This window comes from Brachypodium distachyon, chromosome 1 (genome assembly GCF_000005505.3).
Source record: "Brachypodium distachyon strain Bd21 chromosome 1, Brachypodium_distachyon_v3.0, whole genome shotgun sequence".
NCBI lineage: Eukaryota > Viridiplantae > Streptophyta > Magnoliopsida > Poales > Poaceae > Brachypodium > Brachypodium distachyon.
This window is the reverse complement of record NC_016131.3, coordinates 13,695,324-13,715,981: the sequence shown is the minus strand read 5'-3', so window position 1 is coordinate 13,715,981 and position 20,658 is coordinate 13,695,324. Positions and strand designations below refer to the sequence as shown.

General features: G+C 40.8%; 3 protein-coding genes across 11 annotated transcripts; 1 reads left to right on the top strand and 2 right to left on the bottom strand.

The window, feature by feature from the left end:
* Nucleotides 1-3,871: 3,871 nt before the first annotated feature.
* LOC100843914 (serine/threonine-protein kinase TIO) lies at nucleotides 3,872-13,547 on the bottom strand. Its single transcript, XM_003559713.4, has 23 exons — nucleotides 13,285-13,547; nucleotides 13,020-13,136; nucleotides 12,851-12,925; nucleotides 12,341-12,433; nucleotides 12,193-12,267; nucleotides 12,011-12,103; nucleotides 11,245-11,308; nucleotides 10,767-10,851; nucleotides 10,132-10,204; nucleotides 9,979-10,047; nucleotides 9,818-9,895; nucleotides 9,611-9,713; nucleotides 9,393-9,521; nucleotides 8,792-8,930; nucleotides 8,143-8,314; nucleotides 7,859-7,957; nucleotides 7,244-7,774; nucleotides 5,509-6,651; nucleotides 5,208-5,441; nucleotides 4,981-5,124; nucleotides 4,823-4,903; nucleotides 4,551-4,739; nucleotides 3,872-4,458 (listed from the first exon to the last, which is right to left on the bottom strand). The coding sequence occupies exons 2-23, from the start codon at nucleotides 13,107-13,109 to the stop codon at nucleotides 4,213-4,215; spliced, it is 4,005 nt and encodes a 1,334-aa protein (XP_003559761.1). The 5' UTR covers nucleotides 13,110-13,136; nucleotides 13,285-13,547; the 3' UTR covers nucleotides 3,872-4,212.
* Nucleotides 13,548-15,256: 1,709 nt separating this feature from the next.
* LOC100844440 lies at nucleotides 15,257-17,356 on the top strand. Of its 2 annotated transcripts, none has more exons than XM_010235337.3 (6): nucleotides 15,257-15,416; nucleotides 15,535-15,595; nucleotides 16,416-16,472; nucleotides 16,709-16,756; nucleotides 16,860-16,922; nucleotides 17,027-17,356. In XM_010235337.3, the coding sequence occupies exons 1-6, from the start codon at nucleotides 15,298-15,300 to the stop codon at nucleotides 17,078-17,080; spliced, it is 402 nt and encodes a 133-aa protein (XP_010233639.1). In that variant the 5' UTR covers nucleotides 15,257-15,297; the 3' UTR covers nucleotides 17,081-17,356. The 2 variants fall into 2 exon arrangements, with proteins under 2 accessions (XP_010233639.1, XP_003562413.2); XM_003562365.4 differs by having other exon boundaries at nucleotides 15,259-15,416; nucleotides 16,413-16,472.
* A 382-nt stretch (nucleotides 17,357-17,738) lies between these two features.
* LOC106865777 (cytochrome c oxidase subunit 5C) lies at nucleotides 17,739-20,658 on the bottom strand. 8 transcript variants are annotated; one of them, XM_024457321.1, is made up of 3 exons: nucleotides 20,351-20,658; nucleotides 19,286-19,337; nucleotides 17,739-17,894 (listed from the first exon to the last, which is right to left on the bottom strand). In XM_024457321.1, exons 1-3 carry the CDS (start codon nucleotides 20,386-20,388, stop codon nucleotides 17,739-17,741), a joined length of 246 nt encoding a protein of 81 aa, XP_024313089.1. In that variant the 5' UTR covers nucleotides 20,389-20,658. The 8 variants fall into 8 exon arrangements, 1 of the variants encoding a protein (XP_024313089.1); XR_002962093.1 differs by lacking the exon at nucleotides 17,739-17,894 and having other exon boundaries at nucleotides 19,026-19,370; XR_002962095.1 differs by lacking the exon at nucleotides 17,739-17,894 and having other exon boundaries at nucleotides 19,026-19,340.

Sequence of the window (20,658 nt, the reverse complement as noted above, 5' to 3'; positions counted from 1 at the left end):
GGTAATGTTTAAACCACTCAAAACTACTTCAAGAAATTCATGCCGCAACATGGAGGGCATCTTTCTAGTTATACCCGCTCCCTCTTTTTTACAGAGGAATTTATAATGAGGAAACATTTTCTTTTTAGTCTCGCGGAGCGAACGTTCTGCTTGCCAACCGATAAGGAAACTGTGCTTTGGATTGACAAGGATTTAAACTAAAATCCCAACAATCCTTCCAAATCCCCACCAAGATCTTCATAAACGAATGAAGGCGCGTAGAAGTCCACGGTGTAGGATTTCTTCACCTCGTCGACGTTAAACTTAAAATTAGTGCCGTTTGCAAGATTTGCGCCATAGGGTATACGTGCTGAACGTTGGTTACAAATGCAATCGAATTCATTTCATCGTTAAACATTCCAGTATTTCCTTGAGGAACTACGAAGGGCCCAGGGTGAACTGCATTGCATACAAAAACACACATCTCAATACATGAAATGAATGAACATGAACTGCCTAAAAAATCAAACATCACCAAGTATGATGGAAATGAATTCAAGAGCTAAATAATTAATTGAACACCCGTAGCAGACCCCCCCCTAAATTCTTGTCGTGGTTTTAGTTCAAGTTTGAATTGGCCCAATTTACCCATGCTAACGTAAGGATATATATTAAGCATGACAGGATACTTTTTTTTTGTTTTTCAAAGAAATTCAAATCTGAAACCACGCAAATAGTGTCAGATTCTGACGAAACATTGAATCACCATAAGAAATTCAAAAAAAATAAAAAAGTTGCGAGTTGCGAAACCTTCGTGAAGTCTCATCAATTGAGTCCTAGTTGGCGTGTAAAAATACGAGGCCATTCCGTGACGGTCGAAAAAATCACATGCTTCCAAAACGATTATTTGGGTTACATCAAACATCTTTTCGTAAGTGAGTGCATTTTTTCGACCTCCACGGAAATAGCCCAAACTTGTTACCCATGCTAAAGTATGGATATTAAGCATGAATGGATACTTTATTTCGTCAATTGAAGAAATTCAAATCTGAAACCATGCAAATAATGTCAGATTCTGACGAAACATCGAATCGCCATAAGAAATTCAAAAAAAATAAAAAAGTTGCGAAACCTTCGTGAAGTCTCATCAATTGAGTCCTAGTTGGCGTGTAAAAATACGAGGCCATTCCGTGACGGTCGAAAAACTCAAATGCTTCCAAAATGATCGTTTGGATTACATCAATCGTCTTTTCGTAAGTGAGTGCATTTTTTCGATCTCCACGGAATTGACCCAAAATTGTTACCCATGCCAACGTACGGATATTAAGTCTGACTGGATACTTTATTTCGTCAATCAAAGAAATTCAACTCTGAAACCATGCAATAATGTCAGATTCTGACCAAACTTTGAACCCCCATAAGAAATTCAAAAAAAGATCAAAAAGTCGCGAAACCTTCGGAAAGTCTCATCAGTTTAGTCCTAGTTGGCATGTAAAAAATACGAGGATGTTCCGTGACGGTCGAAAAATCACATGCTTCCAAAATGATCGTTTAGGTTAACATCAAACGTCTTTTCGTAACTGAGTGTATTTTTTTGACCTCCACGGAATTGGCCCAAATTGTTACCAATGCTAACATATGGTTATTAAGCATGACTGGATACTTTATTTCGTAAATCGAAGAAATTCAAATCTGAAACCGTGCCAGTAATGTCAGACTCTGACCAAACTTTGAACCCTCATAAGAAATTAAAAAAAATCAAAAAGTCGCGAAACCTTCGTGAAGTCTCATTAGTTGAGTCCTAGTTGGCGTATAAAAAATACGAGGACATTCCGTGACGGTCGAAAAAAATCACATGCTTCCAAAATGATCGTTTGGGTTAACATCAAACGTATTTTCGTAAGTGAGTGCATTTTTACGACCTCGGAATTGGCCCAAAATTGTTACCCATGCTAACGTATGGATATTAAGCATGACTGGATACTTTATTTCGTCAATCCAAGAAATTCAAATCTGAAACCATGCCAATAATGTCACACAGACCAAACTTTGAACCCTCGTAAGAAATTCAACAAAAATCGAAAAGTCACGAAACCTTCGTGAACTCTCATAAATTGAGTCCTAGTTGGCATGTAAGAAAAATAGGAGGACGTTCCGTGACGGTCGAAAAAAATCACATCCTTCCAAAATGATCGTTTGGGTTACATCAAACGTCTTTTCGTAACTGAGTACATTTTTTCGACCTCCACGGAATTGGCCCAAAATTGTTACCCATGCTAACGTATGGATATTAAGCATGATTGGATACTTTATTTCGTAATCGAAGAAATTCAAATCTGAAACCGTGCCAATAATGTCAGATTCTGACCGAACTTTGAACCCTTGTAAGAAATTAAAAAAAAATCAAAAAGTCGTGAAACCTTCATGAAGTCTCATTAATTGAGTCCTGGTTGGCGTGTAAAAAATAGAAGGACATTCCGTAACGGTTGAAAAAAACAAATGCTTCCAAAATGATCGTTTGGATTCATCAAACGTCTTTTCGTAAGTGAGTGCATTTTTTCGACCTCCACGGAATTGGGCCAAAATTGTTACCATGCTAACGTCTGGATATTAAGCATGACTGGATACTTTATTTCGTCAATCGAAGAAATTGAAATCTGAAACCGTGCAAATAATGTCAAATTCTGAACAAACTTTGAACCCTCGTATGAAATTCAGAAAAAATCGAAAAGTCACGACACCTTCCGTTAAGTCTCATCAATTTAGTCCTAGTTGGTGTCTAAAAAATATTAGAATGTTCCGTGACGGTCGAAAAAAGCATATGCTTCCAAAATGTTCGTTTGGGCTTTTTGTAAGGGGATGCATTTTTTTCGACGTCCACGGAACTGGCCCAAAATTGTTACACATACTAAAGTATGGGTATTAAGCATGTATGGACACTATTTCCGTCTTTCGAAGAAACTCAAATATCCCAACACTGCAGAACATCAAACTTCGATTCCTTCACCACCAGAGGGCACGTTTTTCGGACTAGATGATATAGATTCATTCTCTGAACTAGAAGCACGGCCCGCGTATCCGTTATCGTCCTCGGTATCTCAGCAACGCAGAACATCACAATCAACATTACAAAACTGAGGCCGAACGACATACAACTCAGGAAGTTGTACTAGCACACAACGTTCATGGACGCGTCTCACAAGCATGGACCCGCCTACTGTCAGCGAGAGATTCAAACGAAAATATGTGACCACGATCACAATCATTGTATTGAAAAATCAGCCGAAAACATAAAAAACGTGGGCGATAACCCACAAAGCTGTCAATACAAAGATTTTTTTTTCTTCACCTTAACGAAACTAGTCGAATCGGGATAATGGAAAACCGGTCAAAAACCAAAAATATGTGGGCTCACAGAAACAGACAAAACGGTGATTTTTTTTGCAACGGCCAAAAACGGCTCGAAACCGTGTAATAGGGGTCACGGTATTGGAAAGATAACCGAAAATCGAAAAAACGTGGACTATATCTCACAAGAAAGGCTAAAATGGTGATTTTTCTGAATCAAACCGAAACTGGCTGAAACCAAGTACTGGTGGTCATGATATCAATAAATCTGCTAAAACCCAAAAAAAAACGTGTGTAGCCCACAAAAACGGTCAAAATAATGATTTTTTGCACTGCCCAAAACAGTGTGTCGGAGTCACATTATCAAAAAATCGGCCAAAAACACAAAAAATATCTGGTCATAACTGTGTAAAAATGGTCACGATGCCAGAAAATTTGTTGAAAGCCGAAAAAACATGGGTTATAACTCACGGAAACGGGCAAAATGATGATTTTTTTATGTCGGCCCGAAACTACCTGAAGTCGTATAACAAGAATCACGATATCGGAGAATCTGTCGTTGGCAATGCATGAGTATTGTGTCCAGGATTTACTTTTCGTGTGTCCCATGTAACAAATGATGCCAACTGAACTGATGCACGGTGGCAGCAGGACAGCGAACAGCCGAACATCTTGGCATGTAATCACGAGGCTTTCTCGGAGCTGCATACATACATACACGGAAAAAGAAACCTTACACACATACATACACACACTGACTCATGAGAGAGGCTGTTTTAAATTACAGTTCCAAAACATAGTGGATCGACGGTGGTTCAGCAAAACTGAACCAGTGTTGCATCATCACAACTTGAAAAGGCCCTGCTGCACCTGCCAGGAGACACGTCAGGCTTGGTACGCTTTACTCGCGATGGCGGAAGCGTACTCAGATATGGTCTGGTCAGGCGACTGCCTGAGGTGCACGATGATCGGGAGCAGCTCGGACGACCGTAGGAACAGCCGGCAGACGGTGTGGTCGCACATCTTGCGTAGCGCAAAGAGAACAATCCTAAGTGGCGATTCTGTTAGGGCGTCTTTTCTGCTGGGGCTCAGAGCAACAGTGGAGAAGCTGCTGACCATCTTCAGCAGGGCCTGCAGATCAACAAGTAAAGAGATGGGTGTGGCTGTCGAGCATCGTGGAGAAGGGCGAATGAGTCACAAGAAGTAGGCGAGGCGTGTCGAACCTGCATAGCGCCTTGCGAGACGATGTCTTCACAGAGAATGTCAGAGTTCCTCACCAGATTACTCAGTGCCCCTGCAGCATTGCCTTTGGTCTTATCCTCCTCAGGTGCAAGAAGTAGCTTAGTGAGTTGGGGTATAGACCCTCTGAGTTCTTCATACAGCATGTCGTTGTGATAAGCAGCATTGCCGACCTGCATTGGCAAGAAGGTAAGGTTTCAAAAACTATGACAAAGAATTAGCAGGACCAAGGATTGGCAGCTCAGTATGAACTCACAGCAAAACATGCAAATTTCCGAGTCCGTTTGTCAGGATCAGAGCACCTCTCGACTACCAGCTCAATCACCTTATTTGCTGCCTGTTCCCAGAAAACAGGGTCAAATATCCCTAACATGAAGTGTTAATCTGCAAACAGATAAATATATCTTCTCTTACAAATGGGCTATAGAAGTAGGGACTGTGACGGCACATGTTGCCAATGGCACTGCAAGCTTTTGCTCTTATATCAGGGTCCTCGTCAGATAGAAAGTTCTTCAAAAATTCAACCATGCCTGCCTTATCAATTGGCTCATAGAAGTCCTGAGACAAGAGCATAACTTTTGTTAATATATACATCGAACAAACCTTTGATATTTCAGTGTACAGGCCAATCAAAGACAAACCTTGGACATGCGAGCAAGATCAGAAACTATCATGAGGAAGTCGAGCAAAGTCTCCTTGGCAAGAGAACCTTTGAGTAGCTTTGCTACTCTACGTGGATTTAGAAGGCCCTCTCTTAGAAGCTGCAAAGCAAGTGGACGGTAACCCACCATTTTGGCCACAATGGCCAAGGGCCTTGCTAGGTCTTCCATATTGACATAATCAAGGCAGCGAAGTATACACCCAGGAACACCAACCTGGAAAAAAATATTATGGAAATGTACACTACTGAACATGAAAAAGATTGTTGTCAGTTTGTCATACCTCTAGGAGGATTTGAATGTATTGAGGCATGCTATGCTCTATAGTTTTGAGCATCTCCTTATTCTCAGTACCAATTCTTCCCCCTGGTGATCCAATGTTGAGAAGAAAACCACTATTGATGGATGCTGATGTTGATGGCATGTTTGGAGAACTCTGCACTGCAACAAATGGGAATGCCAATATATCGACAACTGAGTTTATCAGCTCACGCACTCCCCTTTTCCCACCACCAAGGCCAGTCCAAGCCACCAACGCCTTGAGATGCATATCAGAAAGCATGTCAGTCAAAAGCTTTACATGTTCCCCTTTATACAAAATTTCACGGAAAACACCACCAGGAAGGCATTGAGATAAAGCAGAAAGAGTCCAGGCAACTCCCAATGGTGATAATCCACTGCGATGTGTTGAACCTTCTTTCCCATCAGAGGGATCCCTTAAGAATCCATCAGTAAGCAAGCGAACTAGAAGCTGCGGGATACCAACTGAGCAGGCTTGTTCGATAGCCAATGGTCCACCCCATTTCAATCTAGTCTCCAAGAGCCCGATACTCCCATCACGAAGGCCAAACAGATTCAGTAAGCCAGCATTATATCGACAAAGTTCCTCACTTCCATCAGATAGCCAAAGCTTCAGCAATGTATGCACTGTTGCCATGCGAGGAAACAAAGCAAGGGCGGTTTCACATAGAGAAGATCTTGTTTGCCCTCCATTTTCAAGTGAAATAATTGTTGATAGTGCAAGTGTTGCAGATGCACAGTGCGGTTGCAGGCAACTCTTCACTGTATCATCGACTGAAGAGAGGTGCGCAAGAACGGAAAGTCGAGACCGCTGTTTCTTGTGGGAACTCGTTAAGATAATTGACGCTGAAGATTTCCCCTCCGACTTCAGACATGCGGCTATTGTTGCCAATGCAAGACAACAGTGCACTACTAGGGCATGAGGATTAGACAGTTTACATTTCTGATTACTCTGCTTTGATTCCTTATTCAAATATGAACCACACAGTGACAGCAACGAGAACATATCAGATACAATTGTCCCGTCTCCACCATACTCTACTTCATTGACATCCAGTGAGGAATTCAATGGAGTACAAACGATAGCACAGAAAGACGGATTCAGCAGGCAGGCCCTTGAGATGAGCTGAAAAGCAACATTTAGGTGCATCAAGAATCATAACAAAGAGATATAGTTTCAGTAACAACTGGAGATGCATTAAACTACACTTTCAACAAAGAAAAATATAGTAAGCTCAACTACCAATAGTACTTGGTTTAAAAGAGATAATCAACCAAAAATCATACAGCTTCTCTATTTCTATGATTTAGTTATGTTGCAAGGTCTGAAATATCAGAGCAGAGTATAACCTCCATGATGTAAATATACATCATGTTCTTTCTTCAATGGAAAACAAAGTCCATATTGGTTTCATTCTTACTCAAGAAAACCAGAACTAGGGAAACTGAGGAAGTAGTCTCAGGATGTAGCATAGCAGAGTTATATAAGATAAGAACAGCAGGTGAGGCTGTCTCTGAGTTAGCCCACAAGTTGATGAGTACAAAGTATTTGACTGGAAACGTTGGAAAGAGGTGCCAACCAAATTATGTGAGTGAGAACACAATTTTATCTCATATTATTAGCATAAGGTCTACAAACTGGATACCAACGATCACACAAGAAAAATATGTGGGGAGAAACTTGTTGGCTCATAGATTAACAAGCATCAGAGAATAACCTGAAGAGAAGCGTGAATAGCTGACTCTAGACCATTATGCAAGCAGTGGTAAACTGCAACCTGCATTTGTCGCGAAGCCAGAAATGATTTGACAAATATGTTAATCAGACTAGTAGAGTTAGAATCTGGCAATGAATCTTGCTCTTGCATTTTACCATCAGACTTTGAGTGACCTTTTCGCCATGAGCTAGCTAATGGAAATGAAAAATGGTTCGCACCAAGGGATACAATGTCAACAGCATGAGCTAGATACCAAATAGCCTTGCATGCCTCACATGCTGCTGGCACCATGTTTGTAGAACCAGATATTATGTCAGAACCTGAAGCTATCAGACATTCACACAAGAGTTCTAGTAACTGTGACTTCCTTGCATGATCAATAATGTTGGCGAGACTTTCTTCAACTGGATTTGGGCCCTCGGAAGAAATACTTGTTTTCAACACAGAAATGACCCGAGATAACATCAAGGCAAGACATGCAGTCGACTCACGTGATATTCTTCCAGATGGATCAACTGTGGAAACCAGAATCTGCAAATCATAACCCTTAGCTAGTCAACACAAAAGAAAAAACACATCAGACAATGAAGCCTGCAGTGAGTAGCAAAGCCTGACCTGTGAATAAAGATCATACAGGGATGACCAGTGTCTGCCATAAGAACTTAGCACAAGAGCTTCACTTGTATCGAGTAGTTTCCGTGCTATAGCAAGACACTGCCAAGAAAAGCATTATTAAACAGTGCAAATCAATAATGTAAAATATAGTGTAACTTATGTAAACCGATAATTGCATGGCATGCTCTTCATATATGTCAATAGAATGAGGAGTTCGCTTTTAGCTGCACTTCTATTTAACTTTGCCTGGTCAATATGAACTGCAGAATGTTTGTTGTACATACCTTTACTACAAGGCTGTAAGCTTCTGAAAGCTTCGTTTTGATAATGAGACTTGTAAACTCAAGAAATATACAGATGATGTCATCAATTGCTGCACAAGAGTGATAAGACCCAGCTTCAATTAGATTTTTAACAATTCTGAGTGACTGATTTGCACCGTCAATATTCAACTCCCTGTAAAAGTTGACCAAGAAGCAACTGCAGTTAGCATGACAACAAAATCAGAACAAAGTACAGCTGATAATTTTTACCTGTGATTTTCAGTTACTTATATAATGCAACCTTCTCATCCAAATAATCTATTCAATGGAAAATCCATGGACAACCTAAATGGCTAAATCTTTATAGATTAAAACCTACCATTAACTGGTGTCAAAATTGTGCGGTATGTACATGAAGAGATTGGGTGCATGAGTTACCACAAATAAAGTACTCCCTCCGATCCATAATACGTGTCTCGGGTTTAGTACAACTTTCTACTAACTTTGTACTAAATCTGAGACACTTATTATGGATCGGAGGGAGTATGTGGATATAGTGGATAGCCACCATATTGCTACAACCTTTCCATCTCGTTCTTCATTTTTCCACAATAGAAACAAAAATCTGAATAGCTCAATTTGAATGTGAAAGAATAAGCTACAAAGGTACCTCGGTGGAGTAGAAGGATTGCTCAACCAAATTTTGATGGGACTGAGGACAGTCGAGAGTGCTTCCCTGTCTGCAATAATGCTGCTAGCACCGCTTGCTGTTTGTGAAGTTTTTTCCAGCTTATCTAAAGCTGTACACTCTGCAAATGCAATAGACAAGTTGGTTCTGTTTAGTAGTTCTCTAAACAATTATTGAAATCATGCGGTAAGGAAATTCTTTATTAATGCTAGAAAATTCTTTATTATGACTAAAAACTAGTGAAGTGACTAGAATTAGTCCAGCACTGCCCTCCCAATGCCAAATGTCCCTTAAAATATGCATTGGCCTGTTAGCAAAGCAATTAGCAATAAAATATTGGTTGTCCACCACTACCATATCATTATTGGCTGAAAGCTCAACTACATTAAGGATAATTATATTAAAATATTAATATCTCAAGAATTCCGAAGAAGTCCTATCAGATGGCAATTAGTGGCATATTCCATTCACAAAGATCACCTAATTCTAAGGTCCATACACAAAAGCACGAATGTTCTGACCGAAACTACTGCCACAATAAATATTACTAAGAAATTAAACTTTTGTTTAGAAAAGAACATGCCTGATGGAGTATCAGAAATAGCAGCAGGAGATGAACCATGATGACCCTCTGTAGCTGGCATAGGGCCACCCTTTTTATTGCCTTTTTGTTTATCATAGTCATTTTCTCCATTGTTAACAGTATTCCTACCTGCCAAATATTAATATAAGTTTAAGTTAACATCTAGAAGTTTATTAAATGCTTAAGCTTAAGAAGATATTAGCATTTCAATCATTTACTTGGGGGTTCAGTAGCGCAGGGTTGGTTCTTTGTTGTTTGAATTTCATCTGCTTTCCGCGGGGCTTCAGATTTTTTTACTTCAAAAGGTGTGGATTGAGTATCCTAGTAAAATGAGAAAAAATTGATTAGCTTCATCATATAAATTCGCAAAAATATAATTTCTTATTCCCAGAATTCGTTTATTTGTTTGAAAAGAAGGCGCTTACAGCTAGAAATTCCACTGAATCATCTTTGACAAACGGGTGCTCCAACAATGCTGGCCAGGTTAATCTATTTTGAGGCAACTGGTAACGCCATATACAGCATTATCAAAGAAAGGAAAAATCAATAAATTCAATAACCAAGAAAAAATAATATCAGTTAGGACCTTGTTTAGTAAACCCTTCAAGAAGCTCTTAAAGTTTGCACTCATATTATCTGGATATTTCACAGGATCCTGCCATAATGCAGAGAAAGCATATGTTAATTTTCTGAATGGAAAAGAGAAAATATTTGGAAACAAGAAGTAAATAGAACCAACCTTGACAATGTGGCGTATAAGTGCATAGACTGAATTTGTATAAAAAGGGGGTTGCCCAACAAATAGTTCATACCTGGCCATCGAAATGAAAGTTAGCTTGGTGAAAGTACATAGGGTGGACTAACACAAAGTAGAAACCAAGTTTAACTGTGAACTACAATGTAAAATACCTCTAAGAAGGCAAGTTGGGTTATAATATTCTTTATAAAAAGGGTAAAAACATGCATTTGCTACAGATAACCATAAATTAAACATAGGAAGCACATGAGATAGTCATGATTAAATTGTGCACAGCGTACCTTTTGCATAACATAAATTAAAAAGATGAGGATATAATATTGGAACTACATAGCCAATAGTGTGTGGAATTTGACAAGAAAAAGTTATATCACCAGACAACAATTAGCATATGCATCAAACTAGCATGGGATCAGATTTTAAGGTGACACAAAAAAAAAAAGATTGTTGTCTTCAGTCTTACTTCATGCCCATGCTTGTGCTAGAGCATCTTTGGGTGGACAGGGTTTAGTGCAAGCTTAGTAGGTCACACAGGAAGAAACATGACAGTCGACAATAGAACACAGAGTACATACGAGATTATATTAGTACAATATAAAGAAAAGATGGAGAATTACAAGATGACCCCAAGAGACCATAAATCCGCCGTGTGGTTATAAGGTTGTTCCCTTACAAGTTCTGGAGCCATATATAATGGTGTTCCTGTGTGGGAAAAGGGTCTCTATATGAGTCATAATGAAATTTTAGAAGAAAAAAAATCATTTGAGAAATAGCAATTTGATCTATTCCATAGGATCGGCCAACATGTATACATGTACATGAGAGGAGATAAAGGAGGAATTCCAATATACAAAAGAAAACGCATAGGAGACTCCTACTACAGTACAATTATCTCTGCAACAAGTACAATTATATCTTGTTAAGTAGTGGAGTACAGTAGTGACTTTTCTGGAATGTAATACAAGGCTGGATGAATGGATTTACAAGATCATAAGATACTTAGTGTTGAATAATGAACGAAACATACCAACCCGGGCATACAGGAAGGATATAATTTTGTAAGAACCTCAACTAGCATGCAAAGATGAAATGTACCTTTTATAGAGCGCAGAACAACAGTATTAGCTGACATGGCACGAGCAAACCCGAAATCACAAAGCTGTGAATACAGCAGGAAAAGAATAAATCAGAATTCCAACCATAATATTTAAGTTAATTTAATGCAATGGATTATAAATACTATAACTAGAACAGTAAAAGATGTACTCCCTCCGATCCATATTAATTGTAGAAATATTACATGTATCTAGACCTTTTTTAGGCATAAATACATCCATATTTGGGCAAATTTGAGATAATTAATATGGATCGGAGGGAGTAGAAAATGCCATAAAATAACAGTAATTAAATTTCTCCCATGTCATCAGTTAGGTCTTTGATATAAGGATAGTGGTTATGAGATGGATACTTCTTTTCTAGTAATACGAATAGATACAGTTAATTAACATCATACTGAAGAGAAAATATCTCGGAGAACAGCACAAATTTATTATATTGGACCATGGGAAATTGGATTATGTGCACTGTATCAGTTATGACTTTGTATCACTGAAGTAAATGGTTCATGCGCTGATTAGAATACAAGTGTTTTATTTAACTTGGGGTTGTAGTAGTTGTTTAAAAGGAAGGAGAAAATAAATAATGACCAGCAGTCCAGCACCGGTGACTAAAATCTTAGAGAGAAGTTACTGTAATTATGAAGCATGTACTTACACCAAAAGGCCAAAATACTTCTGGTGATGATCTAAAAACTATTAAGTATTAACCTTACAGTCTTACACAGATATGGAATAGAATATACCTTCACAATAGATCCTTTTCCAATGAGGATGTTCTGAGGTTTCATATCTCGATGGATAATACGATTGGAGTGCAAATAATATAATGCTTTTACCTGAAATGAGGGTACAAGCTCAAACCATGAACGCAAAAAGTTCTAGACTGGTGCTGTACATAAGGAACATGACAACATTAGGTGTGTACCAGCTGCTTAGCAATAGCTTGAACTTGTTCCTCTGGAAGGCATTTATCATCCTCGAGCACTTCAAATAGTTCTCCCTGGAACAGCCATTAGTAGGTCAAAACTGAAATTTGGCCACTAAGGTCTACAGAAACCAAATTGCTTGTGTACCTGCGCAAACTCTGTGACGACACAAAACTCCTGAGGGGTTTCGAAAGCATCGATCATTTCAATTATATTCTCGTGCTTGAGTTTCCTCAGAATCTGCAGGAATTATGAAGAGCATAAACATTGAGATGGTAAAACACTCCTAGCTATATGGTTCGCACTTCTTTCATACATCTCATGACTCTCACTGCAGATTAAACGAACATATCCCTGCAACATTTGGGATTTCCAATGGCGTGGCATGCCTTAGTTTAGATTCAGTAGACCATGTGGTATAAGCATGACCCTCGAACTGCCCCCCATCCCCAGTGACCAGCCGGAAGCCCCAGCCCACTCAAAAACAAACAGTTGGAGGAAGATTGAGGTTACCCCCCTTACATCCTCTCACTCAATGGCAATGTGACATCCCAACCAACAAGGAAGTCAAGGATGCAATTTGCAGGTACAGGTAAATTGCTACGAGCACGAAGCCTGAATTCCACAGATGTTGATCCGCCATAGAAAGAAACAGACCTCGATCTCCTGCCTCAGGTTGTGGATGTCCTTGTCGGTCTTCCCATGCTTGAGAATAAACTTCATGGCAACCGTCTGGACCAAATGCAAAACAGAAGAAGAGATCAAACGCTGGAACCAGGTAGGCTCCAGAAAGAGAGGAGAGGTGGGTGAAGGGTTTGAAACGAACCTGCCGGCTGTACTTGCGCCTCCCCTTGTACACCTTCCCGAAAGATCCCTCCCCGACGAGCTCCACCACATGGTAATCATCCACCCCCATCTCCAACAACTAGCCCCTCGCAGAACCCTAATAAACCGCCCCCCAATCCACACCTCGGTCAGCGAAAATCGATGCCCGAGAAACATCACGAACTCGAGCAAACCAGAAACGGATCCCCTAAGTCTCGCGATGTGGGGTTAAAGGCAATCACTGGATGATAGAAAAAAGCTTATACCTCGACGGTGAAGTGAAAGCACGGCGGAAACTCCAGCGCGCAGCTCCCCCGCCGACCAACCGAATCCCGGTGGAATGCTAGGTGGGTTGCGCGGATGGCCTGAGATTTGGACCCCGGCGAGCCGATTAATCCGCGTGTGATTCACGGCGAGGGGCGGGGGGAGAGGGGATCGGAGCTCGCTAGGCAGGGGACAGCAACAGCGGCGGCTTCTTCCTCTTTGCTCCGCTCCCTGCGCAGTTCGAATTTGGGATTTGGGGAAATGGTTTTTCGCGAGATAATTCCAAACGGCTCTGTTTTGAGTTAGTGCTTGGGTTGGGCCGATGGTTCTCCGTAGGAGTTAACAGGCCGTTAGCGGGCCTCTTTTGTATCAGTTGGGTGACTCCGGAAATACTGGCTTTGTTTCTCGTATACGGCCCAGTGTACATCTTTTTTCCTTTCTTTTTTCGATGACCCAGCCCACTCGAGAGAGAGAGAGAAGATGTATGATCTCTTCATTTTGACTGGGAAGATGCCTATAAAATCCTGTTACTCCTGTCATATTTAGTGACCCTGTAAAATCTCGTCCCACAAAATTTGATTTATACGATAGATATGGTGAACTATATTTATTTATTTTGCGAGTGATATGGTGAACTATATGACGACCCTGTAAAATCTCATCCAACAAAATTTGGCCATTTTGTGAACAAATTAAGCATGGTGACAAGAAAGGAAGAAGAACAAAAATGTGTGGCATATACGTACAAGCTAGCTAGCATTTGATTGCAAGCAATCCCCAACCATGCATGCAAAGAGACAAACACCAGCGCGAGTGGATAGCTAAAAGGAGAGAAAGGGGCAACAAAGTGGTATGGAAGAACATTTGCAAGCAGCCGCAGCCAAGGAAACACACAAAAGGCAGCAGCCAGAAGAAGAAGAAGAAGTGACAGGGAGAGATGCCATGACAAACTAGTCTGACATAATAAGGAGAAGGAGAATTTTGATGGACAGGGAGAGGCAGCAGTAAAGGAATTTAGATGGCTAGACAGGAGGCTCCAAAGCTAGGCAAAGAATATACTTGAGATACACGATAAAACAAACATATACCGTATAGTTTCTTCTTTTGCGGAAAGTATACTGTATAGTTTTGCCCATCATTTTATATACGTAGTCCAAGACGACGCATCTACATATCATATAATCGATTAATTTTACATGGGTATAGTATCTAATACATAATTCCTTTTCAAAAAAAAGTATCAATACATAATATTTTAAGAAATATAGGAGTGCTCTCTATACTACTGGTCAAGTTCTTGTCATGGGTCCATGTATCTTATTCAACACCAGCCAGTTTTTTTTTAAAAGGAAACACCAACCAGATTCACATCTACTACTCTTTTTGCACGCACAAACTGTGTACCTAGCTACATCATGCAATTAATATCGATCAGGTTCTTGCTTCACGCATGCAAGGTTAGAACGTACGTACTCACAGGTGCATCTCGCCCAATCACAATCATGTAGATTGATTTTCAATTCACATATGGAGTATAAAAATTCCCCTTCCTTTGATGTAGTTGGACTGAAACAACCGGTAGAAATTAGCTACGACTTACATAGGGACAATATACATATATATCATATCTTTACTTGTAAGCATCCAATCAATGGCTACTAAATGGAGTACAATTATAATTAGTTGTCTTGTATTATGGGGATTATGGCATGACGTACTAGTTCAGTACATCAATGGAAGGATAATATGGCACTACCACAACTGGGAAGCGATAGATAGCCATTAAAGTTATGAATGATCATGCAACTATATATATCTTTCGAAATCCGGATTTATTTCCATACCTGAAAACGCATGAATGAGGTCATTAATCCGGGGCCAAATTCAGTGTGATTAAACCGGGTCTATCGTTGCACACATATATATATCCAAACCCAGATGGATTGGAAAGTGCTAATTAAGCCACGTTTCTTTTTGCCTTTTTTTTTTCTTTCCTTCCTGCAAGCACAAGGCATATGCTCTTCTCTATATATATACACATGCGCATTCACACGTTTTCTCTTCACGGATTCATCCACATATATCCATCCTTCATTCGTCTTCGTCTCCACGCAGCTGCTAGCCCGGCGCCCAGGTTCTCCCCCACCTACCCATGCACCCAAATCTTGCCACAAATTCAGACAGATTCTGTTCATGTTTGAATTTCAGTCTGATGTCTTGTTCTTTGTTTCTTCTTCTTCGACTTCGATCAGGGATCTAGAGATGGCAGGCTGCAACGGCGACTCATCGGCCTCGCTCATCGAACAACAAGAGGTACTCGATCTTCACTATGATGTACTTGTTTGAACTCCTCCCCTGTTTCTGGAAAGGTTTCAGGTGTTCATTTCATTCTTTAGATTTTTTTTCATTTAGTTAGAAATCCTGCTGTAAATGATTAATTGTTCCTACTGTTTTCCTCTCTATTTCTCTTGTGTTTATGTGTGTCGGGAAACAATGCAAGATTGTTCGAGGACTGATTGCCTGAGATTTTAGGCCCCGTGACCGATGTTTTCTCTGATTTTTCCACCACCATTAGCGTCCTTTTCTGCAGATGCAGTTGGCTGCCTATGCAAAGCAAACCAAGCCCCCAAGCCAATCATTCATTCAAGTAGATTTATCTGAATAGTGTCTGGAATTCTGTCCATGTCAAGGACAGGTCTTGTTAGGGGATCACCATCAGTTCAGTGTGCTGTATGATGGTTCACGTGCTTGGAGTGCTCACTTTCCAATTCAGTAACCACTGCAATGTTAGCATCCTGCAATTATGAATGATGTAAGGCTGTGATCAATAAGCGAAAAAGTTTGGTTTCGTGTGCCGACTGCATGAATATGTTGTGTGCCATCTTGGTGTCTTCTTCCTCTGATACAAAAGGACACGCACCTGGGTACGTGTACGTGAAAAAGATTTCCTGAACATGTTACCATTTTTTTTCATGCATTACCTTCGGTCACAATTAATCGTCAGTCCGGGAAGTAAGCATGGAAGCCAAATATTGCTTTCTTTTTGTCTGATGTTTGCAGCTAGCATATTTACAAATGTCACACAATCGGTTTATCGATTCTCTGAATTCCTGTTTTTTTTCTTGAGCAGCAGATGGTAATCGAGAAGAAGTTTGGAGGGATTGCACCTAAGAAGCTTCTGATTTCAAAGGTACGCAATTCCAAAGACAAGTCATGGTTAATATTGACTTCTAACACAAGTAAAGAAAAATAGACTTGCTTTTCATCATATTCATTTCATCAGGAAAGGAAAAGAAGTACTGCTCTTCTCTTTTCTTAAACCAAAAATAGTACTAGGAACCATGACAATGAGCGCCCATCAGCCTGAAGAATAATTTTTAGGGTCATGATCCAATAATTCTTATATATGCTTGGTTTCTACTTCAGGACCGTAAGCGCGCCTATTTCGATTCAGCGGACTGGGTCCTTGACAAGGTAATCGAGAAGTGAATATCACTCCCTGCCTTGACAAGCTACATTCGAAAAAAAATCCCTTTTCTGAACCTTTTGTGTTCTTTTCTGACATGCTTTGCTTCAGCAAGCTTCAAACAACAGTGCACAGGCAGCAGCAGCAGTGGAATCCTTGAAGCCAAAGCTAGAGGTCAGTGATTCTTCTTCATCTCAACTGCACTGCAAGTATGTTTGACATTCAGAGTTGGATTGTGGTCTAAGCAAGCAATGTGCTGTATTCTTTTTCGCGTGCAGAGGACACCCCGTCACCAGCTTCCCCCTCGCAATCCGGCCTGCGCATCCAGCTGATCGACTGTGATGAAGCTAGGAGGCGCTCACCAGAGCCGGAGAAGCTTAGTTCAATCGATCGAGTCAGGGTCATAGTCTCCGATTGGACTCTATGTTGTTGCAGTTGCAGCCTAATAGGATTGTCAGAACAGAGTAGACAGTCATGCTTAATTTCAGCTTGAGATGGTGTTTGGTTTTAAGTACATTTGTTTTCTGTCAGCAACTCAGATGCCTCTTGGGATGTTTTCGAGACAATGTCTCCGGGGAAAAAATTGTGACTCATAGCAACCATCGGCATTTCCCAGTTCTGAAAACCTATCACTAAATTCATGCAACGTGGGCAAGCTTTAAGCCTATAACTCAGCAAGAAATTGGAAGGGACTGCAAATTTGGCATCAGAGCCTTCAAATCTGAAGGAAAATGTCTATTTAACAGCACTTAATCATGTTCCAGAATCCATATAATTACTTACCATGGTCGGAGATCTTCTTTGAACACACATTTTTCAGATGTCAAAGGACAAGGTAAAATCAAATTCAACAAGATTTGATGTTCTCAAATGGCGGTGCTTATTTCCATGACTATCGCTACAGCAATCAATTTGTTATGCTCTCCGGAGAGTTTCGGAATTACTTATAGAAACGAAATGATAGAATATTTATGATTCGGCATGTTAGAACTACTCCTGGACAACAACGCTGATCTGACCCTTGTCAAGCATGTCGTAGAAGGATCGAGTCTTCCTCTGCTCGTTCCAGTGATGCATCTTCCACATACCACCGGCAACCAGCCCTAGGGTGAGTCCGATGAAGATTTCCTTCACCACGCTCGGCCCCTTGAGGGGCCAAACCTCCCGGTACCACCCCACCTATTTACATCCACCGTGTTGTCCACACATGTGTCCACTTTCACTTCTTAATCTTTCTACACTTTTGGCTAATGCCTGGCACCCACTTTCTTCCTCTCCCGTTTCTCTCTCGTCTCTCTTCGTTCTCTATTCTCTTTCCTTCCCTTCTTCTTTCTTCGTCCAGCAAGAGCCCAAATGCCATGGCAGGGAAGACCAACTCCATTGCTGCGGCGCTCGCGGCCCCTCCTCCTCCTCCTCTATCCTGTCCCCGTCCGGCACGGGACAGGCTCCCGCTGAGCTGCTGCTCCGCATAACGCTGCTCTATGTGCCGCGAGGTGCTGGTCCGCGAGCTTCTGCTCCCCATGCTGCGAGCTGCTGCTCCGCGTGCCGAGACGCCGCAGCCGCTGCTACTCCCGGTGCTCAGCCCCCACTTCGTGCTCTCCCTCGCCAGGCCCCGCGTCCTCCTCATCCCTTTTGGATTTTCTGGTGTGAATTTGATGTATGTGCTACTATTTGAGATGAGTACATGATGTACCTAGCTGTTACTTGCATTTTTTTTGTTCACGTCTATTTGGTACGTGGGATGAGTATTTGGTACTTGCTTTTGCCTGCTAGCTAGCTGAAAAGTTCGTAGTTTGCTACGTATTTCTTTTTTTTCTATGTATTTCTGTTGTGGATCGATGTACTCGCATCACAAATTGATAAGGTATTTATCATATTTGTGATATAATTTTTGAGTACCATCATGTACCATCATGTGCCATGGATACATGACGAGGTACTAATTTTTTATGAATGTTTGAGCTGTGATATTTTTCTGGTCCATGATGTACAATTATGAGTTGATGTACACACTATTTACACATGAGGTACTAAATTTTGATGAATCGTACATGACGAGATACTATGATTTGATGAATGTTTGTGTTTTTATTTCCCAGTACATGACGTACAATTATGAGTTGATGTACCATCACGTACAACTAAGTATTGAAGAGGTACGCGTCTTCTTTTGGTAGATGTTCATTCTGTGATTTGAGTACTGTCATGTACTCTCGTTAGTACCGATGGGTACATTAAGAAACGATTAATGTACCGTCATTTGTTGTACATGTACCGTAACTCACCAAAATATGTCCCATGAGTAAATTATTTCGACTTTCAAAATTTGAGCAACAAAAGAAGAGAGAAGAAAGAGAAGCAAAGAAAATACAAAAAATTGGTAGTGGTCAAGTCTAAAAGGGAAAGAAAAGTCTGACACAAAAGCATTAATAAGTCTGCCACAAATACTACCTTTTTGTTAATCATCTTTCTCTAATACTCTCTCTTTTCGAAATGTGTGGTTCCTATGGTGGAGGTAGATGCCGTGGCCCACCCACGGCTTTGCCCTTGAGGGTAGCATGTGCAACCCTGCCACCTGCCATATGCTTGCTGCTGAGCTCAGATGCCAAGTACATGCAGAAACTACAAGATTCGGTGAGCCCATTTCATGGGAGCATAGAACAAGATACTCATAATAAAAGAGGGATTCAACTAACGCAAAATGCTCACATATTAGATTGACCTTTGATAAAATGTCAGGACGGAGCATTTTATCAAAGATCAGACTACTTTGATAGCATTTTATCAAATACCTCCGTCATAAATACAGGCATGTGCATGCAGCATAAAACATCTCTGTTTCTTCACGTGTTCAAAGGTGACTTGAGTGGATTTGCACATATGATTGTCATACCAATTTCAACGCGCAACTGGGGTGAAACTAAAAGAACATGAACAGAAAATGATCTACTAAAAGTTTCAAGATTTGAACCTATTTTAAACCGTCATGTAACCACGCATGGTGGAGACTACACTAGAGAGGTTCTGGTTCCTCAATTGGTCAGTGGACTCAAATTATGCATTACTCGATGAGAAGCACTTAATAAAAAAAATACGATAACGTCATGCTAGTGCAAAGCAGCATCACATGTATATCAACAGGTCATTTTCTTCAACCAGATGCAGATTTTGGGAGTATACACAAGCTCAAACAAAGGGCAACAAGCAAGTCCAGTTGAAATTTAATAAATTACAGAGAGCACATACAAATGTTTGGCAGCAAAGCAAATCCCAAGGTAAATACATAGGTGAGGTCTATGACAAGTTTGAATTACAGGTGGCTTATTTTGAACCCAGCTGTGATCTGTCTCGACTCTCGACATTGCACCAAATGTCACAACCAACAAAGTATGAATGTCATGGGGATGAGGGTGCATCAGGATTTAGAATCGCATCAAATTAAGCATTTGCGTATACTAAAAAAACATCTTGGGCCAGGACCAGGAGGCGCATCGGATTGAAGTTGAACATGCCATCAAATTAACCATCTTATTTGCAAAACAAAAGACATCATACACATCCAACACATCATTATCAACAATTTTAGGAATCTCAGATGTTACCCGCAAGATGTACATCGTGGGCAACTTGAGGCGTGCATCTCAGATCAGATCAGATCAGATCCAGGTCATCCGGTTTGATCAAGCCAGGTCAAAATTCGGCAGCGGGAGGAGGAGGAAGGGGAGCAGCAGTACCTCCACGAAATATATCGAAGACGATGGCGTGAGTGGCGCCGGCGAAGTTCGGCCGAAAGCAATGTCCGCCGCCGTCGCGATTCACCCGCCGGTCGCCGTCGCTTGGGTCAGGTTCGTAGAGTAGAATGGGCCCTGCTGGACCCAAATTGAGGATAGAATTCTGGGTGGGCTATTGG